The following is a 21,736-nucleotide window of genomic DNA, read 5'->3' on the forward strand; positions in this document are numbered from 1 at the left end:
AAACTTACAAATACTTTGTTTTGGCTCAATAACTGATTTCTTACTCTGGGACTTACCTCTACAATGTTATTTACAAAACCTGTATTTCGTGGTCTGGTAAATTTAACTCATATAGTTCGTTGAGAAACTTATCAACCTTTCATCATCCTTGTAAGTTGTTGGCACCTATAGATTGCCACAAGAGGTCTTCTCTTTTTTATGGTTTCACACTTAATTTCTGAAATGTTGCGACTTTTCTCTCAAAATCTTTTACAGTCTTCTTGCGTCTGTGTTTCCACAATGACAAAGGATTGTGTTTTGCTGATTGATCTTATCCTTAGGTTTTCTTTCTTGGATCTATGCATGTCGTAAGTTTGTTTTAACACTTCATTTGTGTTTTTGGTTAATGAAGAGAGTTGTATCCTGTTTTGCCTTGGCCTCTTATGCGTTAGTGTTACAACTTGCCTTTCCTGCTGGAACGACCGCTACTGCACCGTAAGTCAGTGGTGACTTCTTATTCTCTATCTTTTTGAGATGTTCTCTTCTTGCAGCTTCTCTAACTTTTCTCTCGCGTTGGGGTATTATTAACCTCTATAACTGTGATCTGGTCCTTGAGTTTGTTATTCTCCCTGTTTAGGATGTCAATCTGTCCCTCTAGACGTGCTCGTCTTAGTGCATCCAAGGACTCAATCTCCTGTTCTGCTATGGTCCCAATCTGTACCTCTAAACTTGCACGCAGTCTGGCGTTCTCATTATTTATTGCCTGGACTTACCCTTCCAGCTGTGACTGGGAGAGAGTGAAAATGATTAATCTGCGTTTCAATTTTTGTGCACATGCCGGTGGAAATTTCTTAGCCCCCAATTCCTAGGAAACTTCACCAACTATTTCATCTATGGCTGATGGTTTCACTTCTGAGGTACCAAATTCAGTGCTCAGAAGCTGCTGCTCCTCCATTTTCTGAGCACCTTTCTGCAATACAGAGCGTGTACCTCTTGTTATTGTCACAAGTGAGCGTGTTGCCGACGAGGTGCTGCATGATCTGCTCCTCAATGGAGCAGAAGATGCAGCTGTCGGCTGGGGCTGCGTTTGTAGCTCCAGTCTCACACGCGGGCACGGTAGTGGAACGGTACAAAGCCAAAGATCATGCATTGGCGTCTCAGTTACTTCGATAATTGAAGCAACAGGAGCCCATGTAGACTTAAATGCCTAACAGCCACCACACTAGTCCATAATATGTTTATTGGCTAAAGCTGCAGTGTTACAGCGGGATCTAAGTTTATGTACCACGATCAAAATTCGATGTTTATACCACGAAGAGTCTTCAATCTGTGCACCACTAAAGGTTATGTCGTGATCCTTGTTCGTTCTCTGTACTACGATCAAGTAAGTTCTCTGTACCATGGTAAAAGTGCGTTCGCTGTAACACGATTGAAGTTCGTTCTATGAACCACCTTTTGGCGCGAACACAATCACGGCCAATTGTAGCCTTCAGTTACTCTACAGAAAATTTCAAGGACTCGCCACAACTATGAATTATACCTGCCTGTTCTCACTCAACTCTGGAAACACTTTTATCCATAAAAGTCATCCAGCGCAGAAGAAGAGGAGTAGACTGGGTTATGATGACTAGTACACTTGCGAAACCGAAAGTACGCGAGGTGCAATCGACATACAGTGTATTTTCTAAGATTTTAGAGTAAACTATTACCAGATAAACTAGTTAAAAGATTGTGCAATGTATCACTGTCAAAATCGCACACAACTCTCGACAAAAAACGGAGCTGACAAATGACCCCAACGAGAAAATTAGCGAAATTAGAAGTAATACAGAAATTTACCGACAATAACTATTCCCACACTTCTTTCGTGAATGGAACATGAAAGAAGGGATCAGATAGTGGTACCACAAGCATCGTCCACCACACGGCGTCATTGTGTGCGGAGTATTGATGTAGAAACGATATGTTTCCTTTAATTGCCCCCTAATGATGATTTAGAAAATGATAACGTAGAGCGTTCTATTGATCCGAGCAGCCCAAAACTGGTAGTGTAGTGCCGAAAGGCTGCTCTGTACCTTGGTTTGGACCAGACCGCTGTCGTAATGAACTAAACTTGACACTAAAAATTCGCCGAAGTAAGATCAGCTTATTAATTCAAAGCCAGCTTAAAATAAATGTTCTTATTCCATCCTTTTCTAAAACGTATTTCATTTATACAATAGTAAGAGAACTATATTAGCATTCATTGACTACAATAACCGGGCTTACGTTGCCGGAATGGATGAGGCATGGCTAACTAACATTGTATCATAGTGGCTGGTCGATTATAGACTGATAGCGATTGGTTTATGCAATTTACTGTCATGTATACCTCTGGGATTACTTGTTCGCAAGAAAACTCTCTGAAAAACTATTCATCTCAGCTGAAATACTTCATCGGTAAGGATAAATAATTCAACACGTCACAAACTAAAAAAAAATAATGGTTGACATAGCGAGGTCGAGGCGTTGAAATGTTCCAGTGGTATCTAAGTTTGTGATGCAACTGGGAATCTGTGAGTCCATCAGCGTTTATGGTAATGAAGTTTCAGCCATGCATCGATCAGGAGTTACGAGATGTAGTGTTGGCGGCACGAATCTATGAGAAAATGTCAACAGGTTATTGAGTCATTACCATCTACATCTAGCTGCTGTCTGTGCCTCCTACAGCGGTTACTCTGGTTGACAGATAATAACTACCTGTGGTGATATTACTCGACTGTAACTGCATAACTAATACTGGTAATTTCTAAGTAGGATAAAAGCAGATTACAGTCATAACTAAATGCTTTTTACGTATCTAGTCTTGCCTACCATTTCCGCCGAACTAAAGGTGCTTCTTGCTAAAATTGCTGTTCGCAGCTAGTACGGCGTAAATATTTCTTCTTTTGATGTATCAATGCTTCACTGTATATGATTCACTGAGAACTTTGTGTTTTGCAGCATTTACATTTCTGTTCATATTTTTGGTTTCTGAACAGGTCCTTGGTGAAGATGGAGCTCGTATTATGATAATATCGAAGATAGAAAATCAACAAGGTATCGACAACGTTGACGAAATAATTGAAGAGTCCGACGGCATCATGATCGCGCGAGGAGACATGGGCATCGAAATACCTCCGCAGAAGGTGAGGAATGTAATCATTGCAATACTGTTTCTCCTTGTATCGCCCTGCCGGCATAGCTAACGGTAATACTTTCTACAATAACAAGTCGATATTGTCTTACGGTTTCCTCGACACATGCCACAGTAATCATTGGCTTTTAGTGTCGCTAATATTATGTATGTACACTATCTAATCAAAAGTATTGGGACACCTATTGGTGGACTCTAATATGGGGTGTATCGATCCTTCACCCTTCTGACTGCTTGAACTCTGCTGGGGACACTTTCAATAATGTGTCTGTCATTGCCGAAACCAGAGTAGGTGGTAATTTAGGACAGTAGAGTCTCGAGCGAAGTCGACATCGAGTTGGTTCAGGTCGAGACTCTGGGCAGGCCAGTCCATTTCAGGAATGTCATTGTCCACAAACTATTTCCTCAAAAATACTGCTTCATGACGGGGAGCGTTGTCATGATGATACAGTCATCGTCTTGGAACTATTTCTCTAGTGTACACAATGCTGTGAAATGTGTTCAAATCTTTCCACATTTAGCGTTCTCTTAAGTACTCTAAGGTGACAAAACACTAAAGTAATCCCAGAGGTATACATGACAGTAAATTGCATAAACCAATCGCTATCAGTCTATAATCGACCACCCACTATGATACAATGTTAGTTAGCCATGCCTCATCCATTCCGGCAACGTAAGCCCGGTTATTGTAGTCAATGAATGCTAATATAGTTCTCTTACTATTGTATAAATGAAATACGTTTTAGAAAAGGATGGAATAAGAACATTTATTTTAAGCTGGCTTTGAATTAAGCACCTGTCTATCCTACTTACCAATTTTTCCGTTATCCCTTTCCTCGCCGATACTGCTAAGAACTTCCACGTTCCTTACTTTATCAGTCCGTCAAATTTTCAGTATTCTCCTGTAGCATCACATCTCAAACGCTTCAATTCTCTTCTTTCCCGGGTTTCCCACAGTCCATGATACACTCCCATACAATGCTGTGCTCCAAACGTATATTCTCAGAGGTTTCTTCCTCAAAAATAAACCCCATGTTTGACACTAGTAGACCTCTCTTGGCAAGTATGCCCTTTTTGCTAGTGTTAGTTTGCTTTTTATGTCCTTCCTGCTCCATCAGTCACGCTTTGCATGTAGCAGAATTCTTTGACCGAGGGTCGGAGATTTTCTCCGCCCGGGGACTGGGTGTCTGTGTTGTACTCATCATCATCTTATCATCATTTGGGACGGAGCGAGACTGGAAATGGAAAAATGGGGAACTTATACTGGTGCTGCTGACCACGGTGTTGAGCGCCCAAAAAACCATCGTCATCATCATCATTCTTTCACCGAAGTCAAACTCACACAACTGCAGCACTGTCCCCAATTCTGATGTTAAAGTTTTCATTAATTTCATTTCTGATGCTTACTTTCGCTTTACTTCGTTTCTTTCAATCCATAGTGTGTGCTTGTTAGACTGATCCCTTCAATAAGTACTGCAATTCTTCCTCATCTTTACTGATAAAGGCAATATCTTCAACAAATCGAATCGTACCACTGATATCCTTCCATCTGAATTTTAGTTCAACTCCAAGCACTTTTTTTATTTCCATCATTGCTTTTTTGATGTATAGATTTGTTACTGATAGATTACATATATCTTTTTTACCATTACTTAACCACTATTATTGTTATTACGAGGGTTGGAACTTAAATAGTGGCAACTATTTATTCACAGCCGATACAAAAGAGTTACATGTTTGCACCTGTTACTGTCATTCAAAGTAGTCACCAGTGTTGTGTAGAACCCGTTGCCAGCGATGTGGAAGGCGCAGTATACCGTTATCAGAGCCTGCTCTGTTGATGGTGCGAATGGAGCAGTCTAAAGTTACGGTGATTCTCGTGTACGACTGTGACGGTGTTATCAAAATGGCTCTGAGCATTATGGGACTTAACTTCTGAGGTCATCAGTCCCCTAGAACTTAGAACTACTTAAACCTAACTAACCTAAGGACCTCACAAACATCCATGCCCAAGGCAGGATTCGAACCTGCGACCGCAGCGATCGCGCGGTTCAAGACTGTAGCGCCTAGAACCGCCCGGCCACTGCGGCCGGCGATGGTGTTATCCTAACGCATTACGTTCCTCCACGGCAAACCGTCAATGCACAGTATTACTGTTCGTTTTTGGAGCATCATCTGCAACCAACTTTGCGAAAGAAGCGGCGACACTTTTTGCGCAACCCACCCATCATTTGCGCGACAATACGCGGGCGCATACAGCGCAAGCTGTGGCTGCTCTGTTCGGTCGCTGGGACGTAAGTCCTTGTGACTTTGATTTGATTCCGAAGATGAAGGAACCACTTCGTGGCATTCGCTTCAGAACTGTTCCAGAGACAGAACAGGCAGTAGCCCTTTCCATTCGCAACATAAACAGAATAGGGTTTGCTAACGGTATACTACGCCTTCCACATTGTTGGCAACGGGTTCTACACAACGCTGGTGACTACTTTGAAGGACAGTAACAAGTGCAAACATGTAACTCTTTTGTATCGTTTGTGAATAAATAATTGCCACTATTTAAGTTCCAACCCTCATATTATTATATAATTACTTTTATTTTTACTGTGCTGAGATACAAATTTCTAATCAATTAAAACATACAACAAAGTCAAAAAATGTTAAAACATGACCTGCTATATAAGTACAGGGAGTAAGTCTAAAGGAAGCAATAAAATAAATGGCTCTGAGCACTATGGGACTCAACTGCTGAGGTCATTAGTCCCCTAGAACTTAGAACTAGTTAAACCTAACTAACCTAAGGACATCACAAACATCCATGCCCGAGGCAGGATTCGAACCTGCGACCGTAGCGGTCTTGCGGTTCCAGACTGCAGCGCCTTTAACCGCACGGCCACTTCGGCCGGCAATAAAATAAATAAATAAATAAATAAGATATAGGTTGAACAGTAAGGGTAAAAGACTACATCCCTGCCTTAGACCATTTCTTATCCGCTCTTCCAGTCCTATCTTTCCCCTTGGTTCTTGGACATTTTGTACAAGATTATTCATAAGTACCTCTGGGGTTTCAGAATATGACTGTGGAAAAACTACATGACATACAGAGAAATGACCATAGATCAGTGGACAGAGCATATCTCTAAATTTCTATTCGCCGGGTAAGGAGTCAGTCAACTTTCTTATCCTTAGTCACTCTTTTTTTTAAAAAAATTGTCATCTTTTGTTACCTTTTTAAATTTTCGTCACCTTTCTCACTTTTTTCTCGTTTAGGAAAAAGAAGTTATTTAATTTTGCTTCCTAGTTAGTTCGTTTAGCTTTTTGGGATGCTCCATTGATGAAGCTAGATAAAGTCTATGTGTTTTTGTTGTTGTGGTCTTCAGACCAAAGACTGGTTTGATGCAGCCCTTCATGCTACTCTATCCTGTGCAAGGTTCTTCATCTCCAAGTACCCACTGCATCACTCTGAATCTACTTAGTGTATTCGTCTCTTGGTCTCTCTCTACGATATTTACCCTCCACGCTGTAAACTGGTGACCCCATGTGCAGGACCACTTGTTCCTGTTCTACCAACGGATTCCTTCATCTAGTGAAGTTGTGCCACAAATTCCTCTTGTATTCAGTACTTACTCATTAGTTACGTGATCTACTCATCCAATCTTCAGCATTATTCTGTAGCACCACATTTCGAAAGTTTCTACTCTCTTCTCATGAAGCTATTTATCATCCGTGTTTCACATCGATTCATGGCTACACTTCATACAAATACTTTCAGAAAAGACTTCCTGACACTTAAATCTATACTCGATGTAAACAAATTTCTCTTCTTCAGAAACGCTTTCCTTACCATTGCCAGTCAACATTTTATATCCTCTCTACTTTGGCCATCATCAGTTATTTTGCTCCCCAAATAGCAAAACTCATCTACTACTTTTAAGTGTATCATTTCGTAATCTAATTCCCTCAGCATTACCCGACTTAATTCGACTACATCCCATTATCCTCGTTTTGCTTTTTTCATGTTCATCTTATATCCTCCTTTCAAGACACTGTCCATTCCGTTCAACTGCTCTTCCAGGTCGTTTGCTCTCTCTGACAGAATTACAATCTCATGGGCAAAACCTCAAAGTTTTTATTTCTTCTCGATGGATTTTAGTTTCGACTTCGAATTTTTCTTTTGTTTCCTTTACTGCTTGCTCAATACATAGATTGAATAACATCGGGAATAGGCTACAACCCTGTCTCACTCCCTTCCCCAACCACTGCTTCCCTTTCATGCCCCTCGACTCTTATAACTGCCATCTGGTTTCTATACAAGTTGTAAATAGCCTTTCGCTCCCTGTATTTGACCCCCGCCACCTTCAGAATTTGAAAGAGAGTATTACAGTCAACAACACTGTCAAAAGCTTGCTCTAAATGGAGGAACATGTAAGTTAATGGAGAAGAGTAGAAGAAACAAACCCTAGTGCTCGAATACAGCATTAGTAGTATGCTGCTGGACACAGTCATGTCGTTTAAATATCTGAGCGTAACGTTGCAAAGCGATTTGGATCGGAACGAGCATGTAAAGATTGTAGTGGGAAAAGCGAATGGTCGACTTTGGTTTGTTGGAATAACTTTAGGTAAGTGTGGTTCATCTGTAAAGGAGATCACACATAAGACAGTAGTGAAACCCGTTCTTGAGTACAGCTCGAGTGTTCGGGATCCACACCAGATTGCATTAGAGGAAGACATCGAAACAATTCAGATCCGGGCTGCTGGATTTGTTATGAGTAGGTTCGAATAACATGCAAGTGTTATGGAAATGCTTCAGAAACCCCAGTGGAAATCCCTGGAGGAAAGGCAACATTCTTATTGTGGAACATTGTGGAGAAAATTTGGGGAACCAGGATTTGAAGTTAACTGTAGAACGGTACTACTGTCACCAACATACATTTCGCGTAAGCAGCTCGGAGATAAGAGAAATTAGGACTCATACGTTAGCATATCGCCAGTCGTTTTTCCCTCGCTCTGTTTAAAATTAGCACTCATGCGTAGGCGTATAGCCAGTCGTTTTGCCCTCGCTGTGTTTGCAACTGGAATAGGAAAGGATGTAACTAGTGGTGGTAGAGGGTACTCTCCGCCACGCACTGTACAGTAACTTGCAGTGTATGAATGTAGATGGTTGTTGGTCAACCGAAAATGCTTAACATGTAGTTATTATTGGCTTCGATTGCGATGAAGTCTATTAAAATTAACTACTTTTAGGATTCGGCAGCTGAACCTAACCATCGATGTTTCCCAATCAACAGTGTTATACAAGTCTTTCCTCGTTTGGACGGTTATACCTTCAAAAAGCAAGGTCTTTTCTGGGATACTGGACAGGGCAGTTGGGAGGTCACCATATTTTATGAATACCATGAACCCCAGTTTCTTTAACGCTTTGGAAACGAAGCTCGAACACAGATCAGGATGCAACTTCGTGTTAAAAATTCCACACCCGAGTATAGGTCGGGCCGCGATTTTCTCGAAGCGCAAGCCACCTATCGTTCGAAACCTGGACTCATTTCGTATGAAAACAATGTACGGACGTCTCGCGACCTGCTCCTTGATTGGTGCTGCCTACTGCTATCAATTTTTGGATTTACTTCGAAAGAATTCTTAGCGAATTTTACTTCTATGGCTGAGCCAATACGATCGGATTGACGTAATTTAATGTGTGTACTTGCAGTTTGGTACAATTCTGCTGCAAATGCGTCAAGTTTGTTGAGTGAGCAAGAAATTTTCGAAGTTCAAGAAGAAGGAATTACTCAAACATTCACCCCGCCCTCTTTTCTTGGGACGACAATTGTAGTTTGTGACGTCATCATTTTAAAATTTTTAATGTATCAAAGAGCTAATGTATATATGAAAAACGAGTCTTGAAGCCTGGCCCTTTTTTGGGTATGTATTAGTCTTGAAGATACATTATTTAAATACGTCCCAGTAACGCTTGAAAACACGGCATAAATGACCGGTTTCCTAGGCTTAATATTCTTCTAAGTGGCTAGTCAGCCAAATGTTAACGCAGTATTAAATACTGTGCGTGAAAGCTTCATATAAGTAGTTTGGTCTTTGGTCAGAAACTTGGGGTTGAATAAGTGATCTGCTTTGAGAAGTATTTTGGTAAGTGTGGTGAGCGTACTGTGAGACCTTCAGTACACACACCATCAGATTATTTGACTTGTCTCTCTAACGAAGTAGGTGAGTGTCAGCAATATGTCTCTTGGTGTTATCGTGGCGTGTTTACCTTCTGCCGTTAGGTCAGACGATAGAAAGGCCACTTGCACGCTTGGAGTAGCAGATTGACGGTGACCAACTTTAAACAGAACTTGATTAATTTTCACACACATTTATTAAAATAATAACAAGCATAAAATTTACTTAACTTGGTTCTGGATGATATTTACAATTGACAATCTGAAGTTCCTTTGGTATTAGTACGTTAATCTTATTCTCACATATCTCTCTGATACCTGACAAAAGTGTCTATACATTTATCTTCATGGCTATGTACAGGAATGTGGTAATTTTATTAGGTGGAGACTGAAACTTGACTATAGACTGGTACAGACAAATGTAGACTGGAACACACTGGTGCAGACAAATGCAGACTGGTACCAACTGGTGCAGACAAATGCAGACTGACTAATCGGAGGTCTGTACACTCGTTATAATACCTCGCACGTTCATGTATCACTGCGCGAGTGTGATCCGCGAGGAGAAAAGGTTCTACGTAAGCAGCAATCTCATTGGCTGCGTTACATATTAATACGCGGATCGGCGGAAGCAGAATTTGGTCTGTCTCTATGGCAGCGCCATCTCGTAGTGCGGAGACGGACGAGCGCTGCGCCTGCGCTGTTGTGCTTAGCGGGGCGCCCTCTAGTGGGAAAGTTGTGTACGCGCTGACTACGTGGAACTATGTAAACAACAAGCGATAAAGTTTTCTCAAAGTTTGTTGGAGAGCGAACAGAAATAGTGGGAGTGCGGATGTGAACGAGAACGAGAACACGAGGGTTGTGGTGTCAGCTACGAATCGAGATCACGCTAAACAGTTTCCGCCAGGCTGGTGGCTTGCGACCGGTCACTACAACGTACAGATACAGTGTTAATCTGGGTCACTGTCGGAGAAATGTGTGGCGCAGGTGTTCGTGGCGCAGAAGTCGATCCTGGCCAAGTGCAACCGGCTGGGCAAGCCGGTGGTGGTCGCCACGCAGATGCTGGAGTCGATGGTGGGGCTGCCGCGGGCGACGCGCGCAGAGTCTTCGGACGTGGCGAACGCCGTGCTGGACGGCGCAGACTGCGTGATGCTGTCGGGCGAGACGGCCAAGGGCAAGTTCCCCGTGCTGTGCGTGCGCGCCATGGCCGAGCTGTGCCGCGAGGCGGAGGCGGCCGTCTGGACGCGCCAGCTGTTCGCCGAGCTGAGCTGGCTGGCGCGCCCGCCCGTCGACAACACGGAGGCCACGGCCGCCGCCGCGGTGCGCGTCTCGCTGCACAGCCGCGCCGCCGCCATCCTCGTGCTCACCGACAGCGGCAAGGCCGCCAGGCTCATCGCCAAGTACCGGCCGCGCTGCCCCATACTCGCTATCACGCGGGACGCACAGGTACACCGGCCCCTGCCCGCCATAAACGAAGAAAAACTTTTATTTACTCTCTGTTATTTACTTGCCTGTTTCCTTAGCTGGTCAGTTTTGATTTCTCAGATGTACTTCCACTGTGCGCTCGGAGAAGTCCCCTTAGCCTTAGGTCAAAACAGTGTAATGTGTGTTGTGCACTGGAATACTTACACGAAAAAACTACACTACTCGCCATAAAAATTGCTACACCAAGAACAAATACAGAACAATATTCATTTGACAAATATACTATAACTGACATTTTCGTGCAATTTGGGTGCATAGATCCTGAGAAATCAGTACCCAGAACAACCACCTCTGGCCGTAATAACGGCCCTGATACACCTCGGCACTGAGTTAAACAGAGCTTGGATGGCGTGTACGGGTACAGCTGCCCATGCAGCTTCAACACGATACCACCGTTCATCAAGAGTAGTGACTGGCGTATTGTGACGAGCCAGTTGCTCGGCCACCATTGACCAGACGTTTTCAATTGGTGAGAGATCTGGAGAATGTGCTGGCCAGGGCACCAGTCGAACATTTTCTGTATCCAGAAAGGCCCGTACAGGACCTGCAACATGCGGTCGTGCATTATCCTGCTGAAATGTAGGGTTTCGCAGGGATCGAATGAAGGGTAGAGCCACGGGTCGTAACACATATGAAATGTAATGTCCACTGCTCAAAGTGTCGTCAATGCAAACAAGAGGTAACCGAGACGTGTAACCAATGGCACCCCATACCATCACGCCGGGTGATACGCCAGTACTGCGATGACGAATACACGCTTCCAATGTGCGTTCACCACGATGTCGCCAAACACGGATGCGACCATCATGATGGTGTAAACAGAACCTGGATTCATCCGAAAAAATGACGTTTTGCCATTCGTGCACCCAGGTTCGTCGTTGAGTACACCATCGCAGGCGCTCCTGTCTGTGATGCTTCGTCAAGGTTAACCGCAGCCACGGTCTCCGAGCTATTAGTCAATGCTGCTGCAAACGTCGTCGAACTGTACGTGCAGATGGTTGTTGTCTTGCAAACGTCCCCATCTGTTGACTCAGGGATCGAGACGTGGCTGCACGATCCGTTACAGCCATATGGATAAGATGCCTGTCATCTCGACTGCTAGTGATACGATGCTCTTGGGATCTAGCACGGCGTTCCATATTACCCTCCTGAACCCACCGATTCCATATTCTGCTAACAGTCATTGGATCTCGACCAATGCGAGCAGCAATGTCGCGATACAATAAACCGCAATCGCGATAGGCTACAATCCGACCTTTATCAAAGTCGGAAACGTGATGGTACGCATTTCTCCTCCTTACATGAGGCATCACGACAACGTTTCACCAGGCAACGCCGGTCAACTGCTGTTTGTGTATGAGAAGTCGGTTGTAAACTTTCCTCATGTCAGCACGTTGAAGGTGTCGCCACCGGCGCCAACCTTGTGTGAATGCTAAGAAAAGCTGATCATTTGCATATCACAGCATCTTCTTCCTGTCGGTTAAATTTCGCGTCTGTAGCACGTCATCTTCGTGGTGTAGCAATTTTAATGGCCAGTAGTGTATGTATCCAGCTGATCCATATATACACCATCTCCGTTGTGTCCTACTTGATACCTTGTGGAGCATCTCAGGTCGTATGTTCGAAAGGATTCCTCAAAGCAGAGCATCACTGGAAGATCTGACTCAAAAGCTGCTGACATCAGCTTCCACAATCCCGGAATTCTGACAGCATCATACCTAAACTCTTGCACCACGCCCATGACATCAATATGTCACTGCCCTGTGAAGGTCCGCCCAACCTGCGCCCCTGCCTTCCTCCCCCACTCCTGCACCCCACCCATTGCACTGCTTACGCTTCCACACATTATGGGAGTGTCGACACCATCGTGTTGTCTGCCATAGCTGTGAGGCTCCCGGCCACCAACGGGTGCAAGTACAGCCCCCCCCCCCCCCCAACCTTTGACCAGTTTTAATTTTTATAGGTTGATTAGGAAATGAGACACTTAAAGTAGTAAAGGAGTTTTGCTATTTGGGGAGCAAAATAACTGATGCTGGTCGAAGTAGAGAGGATGTAAAATGTAGACTGTCAATGGCAAGGAAAGCGTTTCTGAAGAAGAGAAATTTGTTAACATCGAGTATAGATTTAAGTGTCAGTAAGTCGTTTCTGATAGTATTTGTATGGAGTGTAGCCGCGATGGATGTGAAACATGGACGATAACTAGTTTGGACAAGAAGAGAAGGGAAGCTTTTGAAATGTGGTGCTACAGAAGAATGCTGAAGATTAGATGGGTAGATCACATAACTAATGAGGAGGTATTGAATCGGATTGGGGAGAAGAGAAATTAGTGGCACAACTTGACTAGAAGAAGGGATCGGTTGGTAGGACATGTTCTGAGACATCAAGGGATCACCAATTTAGTATTGGAGGGCAGCGTGGAGGGTAAAAATCGTAGAGGGAGACCAAGAGATGAATACACTGAGCAGATTCAGAAGGATGTAGGTTGCAGTAGTTACTGGAAGATGAAGAAGCTTGCACAGGATAGAGTAGCATGGAGAGCTGCATCAAACCAGTCTCAGGACTGAAGACCACAACAACAACAACAACAAACAGGTTGATTGCATGAGCACATCGTTTGAAGTCTGTACTTTGAGAATGATGGGGCTCACAATGCTTTCCAGCACGGTGCTCTCCATACTAGATCACTGCTCAGGCATTTCTTACAGTTGGTGCCATTGTGCAGTTGTTATATTAAAAACCAGGAGAAAAATATTATTCCCCACAATACCATAAGATATTATCCAATTATGATTGAGTCCTACGGGAAATGTTCTTTCATGGGTCTTAAAGAAAACAACTGGTGTTTCTAAGTATTACTATCATCTACCTGTGTATAGTTTTAATTATTTAATGAGGAACTCGAGACAGTACTGTATAGAAGGTACAATCATATCTTCAGCATATGGTTCATCCATTTTGTGGGTTAAACTTCGATTTGTAACTACACATACTAAGACGACACTCTACTACTGCACTGCAGGTGCACCGGAAAAGTCGTTAGCGTGTCCACATGTTGCCCTTGTCACGTGTGACCAGCCATAAAATATGGTGGAATAAATAGATGAAAAAGTAAGTGTAAAAAATTGATAGAATTAGCTGTCTGTCATTAAGACAACACATCTTCTTTTGGGTAATTGCATGGTTGCCTTTAATGCGATTAGAGTCACTGCCTCCACTGTAACGTACTCCGGAAAGAAAAACAAACTTTTACCACCCTCCAATTAGTCAATTCATTGTCTGTAAGCACTACAAAGCACGGCCACTGCAAGTCTTTCATATCTTCACACAGTAAAGCGATACCTACAGCAAAGAAGTTCCATGTATACAACGTTATTCCCCATGTCACACGACACCTCCAACAAATGCATAGGACGCACGTTGTCGATGTCGTGATCACCTCACTCATCAAAAATGCCAAACATGATAACTAAATATACCGATTGAATCGGAAAGCCTTCGACAGCTCCCCACATTCAAATTCACTTAGCTCCAACATAATGCACTCACAGAACACTTGCATCATACTGAGGAATTCACATTCCTTTACCACAAACTGCTGCTTGGCGGCATTTGCAACATCGTGCCCCACAAGTCTTTTCTCAGTAGTAAGCACACATGGCTGCATCTCCCGATGCATGTAAAGCACGCTTTCAGCACACAGCTGATTTTCGGATGTTGATTCACCATGTCATTTCCTATGCTCCGAGTATGGAGGCGTATAGACAGTCGTATTTCTCGTAGCTCCATTTGCAAGTGGACTGGTACACTGAAGTACTATAAAATAAAAGACGTCATGGTATTTTCTATGCCCATTGCTACACATGCTAATGTATAGTGTGCTATTACGCAAATGTGTATGTTGTAATTGGTGGAATGTGTAGATATTTTTACCATCCATCCATAGAGAGTGTCAACGAACAGTACTTCTTCCAAATGTTAACCCAACAAAACACTAACTACCAAAGCCAACACTTATACATACACTAAAGAAACACACATTGGTGGTTGAATATACACATATATTAAATACAGCTGTATGCCTTCTGATGCTTAAGAAATATCACTCCATAATTCCGTAACAACGTGGGCCAACATCAGTACGTGTATAAAGCCTTAGTGGGCTAGGGGCACTAGTAATACTTTGTGCTGTGTTCTCATTACTGTGTACGGTATTGACAGATGATGCTGACACTTTTTCTACACAGGTATATTTTATGAAACACATTTGTTCTTTCAGGGATTTTAGAGGAAGTGATCTTTTTCTTAGCATCTGCACTTATATTGACCGAGTGTTTACAACTATTTAATGCATCATAAACCATAGGTTACAGATGGGATGACTACAACTATTTCTCCTCTTTCTGACAATGAACACACAAAACTTGCCTTAATAACGAGAAGATGATGAAATTATTCAGCTTTCCATACTGGGAGAGTAAATTCCAGGTCAAAAATACTGTTTGGACAAGTTTCTCGCACACCATCAAGTATGTTAAACTCTGACAGTTTTAGTGGACTACCAGCACGTGTGTGTTTTTAAGTGGGATAGCCTCTCAACCACACACAAAATTCGCATATAGGGGTTGGCAGACTAGCAGTTAAATTATATGTGCATAGTTATGGCACCATTTAACTGGAACAACAAGCACAATTAATATAATTTATGGTTTTAACTGAAACATAAATGTTATTCGTCCGGAAACATGAGCAATATGACTAGCTGCTGGTTTACACATGGCAGTAGATATTATGTCTGTCTACAGTAAGTTATGGCTTGAACTGAAATGCGTATATACGGGGACAGCCTCCAAGCGAACACTAAGTTCGACCCAGGAAATGTCGTAGAACTACCAGAGCAAACTGTTAACGCCGTAAATTACCCTAGCATGCAGTCACTATAAGGTTTGATGATGTACTACAATTTAGTAGCAGCGAGATGACGTATGGAGCAGTTGTGTTTGATGCTTGCATGTGACCAAGAATACAATTTGCGGTCCATAACAATTGCAATTCGTTGCATCTGAAAGAGTAACATAGCAACCGTAGAAATCGGTAAAACAGACTTCACCATAAGTATTATACGAAGTGTTATAATGCACTTCCATCCGCTTGAATATGCGGTAACGGGTTAAGCTGTAGGGAGGATATGACTGTATCATCGTTACTTCCATTTTCCTAAAGACTGGAGTGATGTTCTTAAGATTTCGGAACATAAACTGTGTTGGAACATTAAGAAAAAAATACATCAAAGAAAACAGCATGATATATAGGAAGCAAAGTCTCCAGACGGTTGTGTTTTTAAATCTTCACACGATATTCTAGTTCTCTCACAGCTGCGAAGTCTCTTGAAAACAACCTGCCTTATATTACTGAACTGATAATTTTGATTCCCGGCGGGGTCAGGGATTTTCTCTGCCTCGTGATGGCTGGGTGTTGTGTGCTGTCCTTAGGTTAGTTAGATTTAAGTAGTTCTAAGTTCTAGGGGACTGATGACCATAGATGTTAAGTCCCATAGTGCTCAGAGCCATTTGAACCATTTGATAATTTTGAAGTAAGAAGGTACTAACTATATGTGATATTTTTTGTGGCATATGTCGATAAATATCGGTGCGTAACTATGGATTAGCATGCAGAACTGTTTAGCAGACAAGTTCCATAGCACGTATCCAGACTTCGCGTTTCCACTATTCCTGATGTCCATGCCATAGGCACCCGGCTACATCTATTCGATACATTGTATCCCCCCCCCCCCCCCCCTCCCCAAATCCTGTAGCAATGTTGGTCCCAATGCAGACAATCACCGCAGATAATCATGTTTCTCTGTCTTGGCTCAATCGACTTCATAGCAAGGACCCAACTCCAGTAAACTGGATGACCAGAAAAACAAGTGTTTGCCGCCTGGAACCTGCGTGCATTACTGTGTGTATAAACTAATGGCATTATGAGTGAGTTCGCTCAGCTCCCTACCTGCGAGTGATGTCAGACACATTGCTTATCAGTTCTCATTACACCTACGTTGCTACATCAATAATGATGGAGTGATAGCCTGTTCATTAGATCTCATTCTATTTATAGGAGCGTTGGTTGGAGTTTAACGCTTCCACCACACTAACACAGCAGCTCTGACATTAAAATGTGTACAAATTAAAGACGTCTTGAAATATTCTTCGAAATGACAGAAAATTCGTCAAAGGCAACTCTTATTTACGCTAAAACACACATAGAGTGCTGACTTCAGATGTTTGTAATAGCATCCCATGGTCACATAACAACAACGAAGACATTCATTTACTGTATATTTTTCTCTTATACATAAATAATACGGAATACATTCCATCAAGGTCTATCATTGCTTAGTGTGTGTCCGTGTATATATACAGGATGGCCATAATTAAGGTTTCATTTTCAGAACGCTGTAGAAAGAGAACCACTGTTCAGAATTACGCCAAATTTGAGCGGCATATTATTGACGTAAGGGGAAACGTCATGGATAAAAAGGAAAAAATACGAAAATTTTGCCAATTGACGGCGTTGTAAGAGTCAGAATATGCACAACAGCAAACTCGCGGTTCGAGACTGTTCCTCAGTTTGCGTCCTAGAGACCCAGAATGACTGTCTCCATGAAGGATGACGCGTTGCTGGTAAAGCTCTGTTGCAAGAAAGATGACTAAGCGCCAGTTGCTCTGCGGAAGTTCTGGGCACTCAAAGGCATGAAAAGAGGGCACTGGTCCGATGTCTCCTAAGGGTCTGGAGAAAATGGTTACAAAATTGGAAAAGACGGGTCGTTTTGCAGTGCAATGGGACAGACGGAGTAAAGCAGTTGATTCGGTGTCTGTCGAAGATGTGGCCACAACGCTGCAGGAGGGGTCGAGCGGTGGAGTGCAAACATGCAGTTCACGAGGAATTGCCAGAATGTTGGACATGAATGCGAGAACGTTGTACAAATCCTGCGAAACATCCTACATTGTTATCCATACAAAACCACCCATGTTCAGGAGTTGCTTCCTGATGACCTGCCAGCAAGACAAACATTCACCCTGGAATTTCGCATGGAAGTGGACTATGAATGACTATGGAACGTTCAGTGGGCAGAAGAAGACCACTTCTATCTCCAAGAACATGTTACACGCTGAACTGCAAATATAGACAACAGAAAATCAGCATGCACTTCAGCCGACATCACTTCATTCTGCAAAGGTGACTGTGTGGCGCAGGTTGACTGCACCGTTTATTGTATCGCCATATTTTTTCGCGGAGGTTAGTATTGCGGGCCTTGTTGCCTTTACCGTCAGTGGTAAACGGTATGAGAGTCTTTTGAGCACCATCGTCATTCCAGCCCTTCAACAGCGCGGTCTTTTGGGTAGCATCGTTTTTATGTGAGTTGGTGCTCCTCCGCGCACTGCGCAGCCAGAAAAGCGGTTGCTGCAGAGGTATTTCGGAAATGCTAGAATAATCAGCCGTCATTTCCCTACAGAATGACCCTACAGATCACCTGATCTTAATCCGTATGACTTCTCTGTGTGGCGTTTTCTGAAAGATATTGTTTTCGGTGCTCCAATTACGAAAGTAGCTGAATTGAAGCCAGGCACTCCGAACGTGACCCCGAGACACTCCGATCTGTTGTGGAAAATGCTGTTTCTTGATTTCAGCCTGTGGCAGAACACGGTGAACAGCACATTGAACATGTCTTCCGCCAGCATCACGACAAGCAGAAACTTCCGTTACTTTGCTGTGTATGCGGTTTATAGCCAAAAGGATTTAAAAACCGGTGTTATTTTGCTTTTTATTCGGCTTTTGGCCCCAGGGCAATTAAAAATCGTTGTCATTGGCAATTTATGAGGTTTCAGGAGTCAGGGCAATTAAAAACCGAATTTTCTCACCCGATGTGGTATAACCTTTCTATGCTAAATGGGCTTACGTACCTAACAGTGTCACAACTGTGTACTGCCGAACTTGTGCGGTCACTCACATGGAACAGTATGTATGGTGTAACGCTCAACTCAAACCATAGCCGCCGTATTGAAATTCATCTGTATTTTGCAGCGCATCACATTTACGTTAAGATGCTTACAGCGCCATCTTTTGGTAAAATTTTCGTTAGCTTTTTTTGTTTCATGACGTTTCCCATTGCGTCAATAATATGCTGTTCCAATTTAACGTCATTCTGAGCAGTAGTTCTTTGTCTACAGCGTTGTGAAACTTTAAGTCCAATCATGGGCATCGTGTGTATCAGAAGTTGCTTTTGTAGTTGGTGCATCATTTACACATCATTTTTATCCTGTCTGTCACTCACTTCGTCGCCTGCGGCATAACTCACACACACAAAAAAGGGGATTCCAAATGAATGTAGTGTAGATAATCAAGTGGCTGCACAACGTAGCCATACATAGCTGCTCCCACAGCGACGGCAACCCCATCACAGTACATTTGCATAGGCCCTTAGGTGTCTTTGAGAAACCGGATCCATCCTTGTCGGAGTGCCGAGAAAAACATTGGGCATGGGAGAGAGTGCATTAGATGTTAGGTATGGCACCAGTAGTGGGGGACTTGCACGAGCTTGCACACAATGTATGCATTCACATCATGTCACGGATTCCCTCGCTTGTAATGATACACAGATTATGGTTATACCTCCAGGCAATAGGGAACAAATCTATATGTGTGTCTTTTTTAGTGGCACTGAAATGGAAGAAAGTCCCTTGAACATTCTGTATCCAAAATAATGCCCCACAAGCTGTGTGCGGTGCATGTTGGAGCATACATCGTACCACTGTTATCGCCACTGGTCTTGCTGCAATTCATACGTACATACCACGGTAATAACGTGGAGTTACGACTAATACTTGTATACGACGTGTTTTTTGTTGATAAAGTATCAGAGTTTTCATTTTTTGCGAAAAATTTCATTTCTCCATTTACATAAATGCTATCGCCTTCGAGGTACTCCCCATTAGATACGAATATTAAAAAATTGTGCAAGAGCTACTTACAGTCCCCGAAACACTTCTGGAATCTGATCTTTGGGGAAGCACTTAGTTTTTTAGTGATGCACTTTTAAACTCATCTATGCTTGTGAGACGTCGGCTCTTTAAGGTTCTTTTTATTTTTGTAAAGACTATGGAGGCTGGGGCATCATTAGAGTGTCTTTTTTTCGCCATAAATCCACGAAAAGGCAATGAAGTGTTAGCAGGTGCATTACCGTGGTGCAAAAGCCACGAATTATTTCACATGTTTCGTACCTAAAATGTCCGGAAAGATTTCATGGCCTGAGCCACTTGATAAGCCAAAGTCATCAGAAGCTTCTCTGGTTGTGCTTAGGTGATCGTTCGTAATCATTTCTTTCACCTCTTCCACGTTGTCGTCGATTGTAGATGTGCTAGAGCGTCCGGAACTCGCAGCCAACTTGGAAACGTTTGTACCACTCGTAAACGGTTGTTTTACTCACATCAGACTCACCAAAAAATATCCAACATAACCTAAAATTTTGTTACATTTTTTTTCCATTTCTAAGCAAAATTTAATGCGAGTTCTCTGATCCATTTCTGAAACAAATCACTAACCGCTAATTATAGGTAGTCTTCTTGATAACTGACGACAGACTAAACATCCAATATAGCTACGGTACCAGGGTACAGATACGTTTCAGACATGGTTAGCAACACAGCAACGTAAAATGGCGCGAATTGGACTAATAAAACTAGCGAAATTACAAAATTTCCGATACTTTATGAACGTCATATAAGGGGCCAGTTTCTGTTTGACGGCTATGTTACGCCGTATGTGTAACATAGAGCGACTCCGATGTGGATATATAAGCAATGGATTTGTGTGGCATTCGTATTTTTCTAACGTGCGTGCGGTAAATGCAGAAACGTTAACTGTGGCGACTTTATTACCAAATGCGCCCAGATGGGACCAACGTGCTGTTACCCTTTTTTTGTCTGGCGGAGGACAAACACCGGTAGACATCCATCAGAGAACGAAGAATTTGTATGGTGCTGCATGTCTATCGAAAACCACCGTTGTATGATAAGGGATGCTGCTGCTTCATGATAATGCACGTCCCTGCATCGTAAATGTCATAAAGCAGAAATTACCTCAACTCAAGTTGGAGACCCTCTAGCGCCAATCCTATTGTTCTCATCTCCCTCAATGCGGTTATCACGTCTTCGTTCCCTCGAAAAAGGCCTTGAAGAGTCGACGATTCCTGTCGGTCACCGATGTGCGTAGGCAATTATGGACTTCTCACGCTACAGGACACGGTGTTTTACCAAACGGTTATATGCAACCTGCTGCGTCTGTGAGATGAGTGTCTCAATGCCTGATTTTCCCTGATTGGCATACCGATTCTTGACAGTGCGGCCTTCGAACGGAAAATTTTTAGATCAGCCCTATTTACACCTATTAAATGAAGTAGACTGCTTTTACCACTGTATCGAATGACTATGTAAAGCCATTTTGTCATTTTGTTCATAATCCAAATCAGATGTAGCAACTGTTAAATCATAATTCGGTAGTCGTTTAACAGGGCGGAACGTACTTGGTGTACATTTTTTTCTCTCGAAAATATTACGAAACACCTATTTGATAAGCTGTATCTGATAGTCTTAGACAGGTCCGTATGGCTCAAATATCAACCGATTTCTGGTTCATACTAAAGTGATACTATTGTACAGGGGACATTGTCACGGCTCTTATTGCTCTAAGGGCACATGGGAAGTTCTAGGGGACTGATGACCTAAGATGTTAAGTCCCATAGTGCTCAGAGCCATTTGAACCATGCAGTATGCAGAAAACAAACATTGGTTACATGAAAATGAACTCATATAAAATATATCACATTGTAGTGCTAAGGTGACATCACCAGAAGCAAAAAATAACGATCTAA

The 21,736-nt window shown here is 42.8% G+C and overlaps 1 protein-coding gene across 1 annotated transcript in view; it reads left to right on the forward strand.

The window, feature by feature from the left end:
* Positions 1 to 21,736, forward strand: part of LOC126440775 (pyruvate kinase-like) — an 84,968-nt gene that overhangs the window by 46,999 nt on the left and 16,233 nt on the right. Inside the window, exons 4-5 of the mRNA XM_050090676.1 lie at positions 3,000 to 3,146; positions 10,312 to 10,770. Coding sequence (XP_049946633.1) covers positions 3,000 to 3,146; positions 10,312 to 10,770 — 606 coding nt within the window. The remainder of the gene's footprint in view (positions 1 to 2,999; positions 3,147 to 10,311; positions 10,771 to 21,736) is intronic.

This window comes from Schistocerca serialis, chromosome 1, assembly GCF_023864345.2.
Source record: "Schistocerca serialis cubense isolate TAMUIC-IGC-003099 chromosome 1, iqSchSeri2.2, whole genome shotgun sequence".
NCBI lineage: Eukaryota > Metazoa > Arthropoda > Insecta > Orthoptera > Acrididae > Schistocerca > Schistocerca serialis.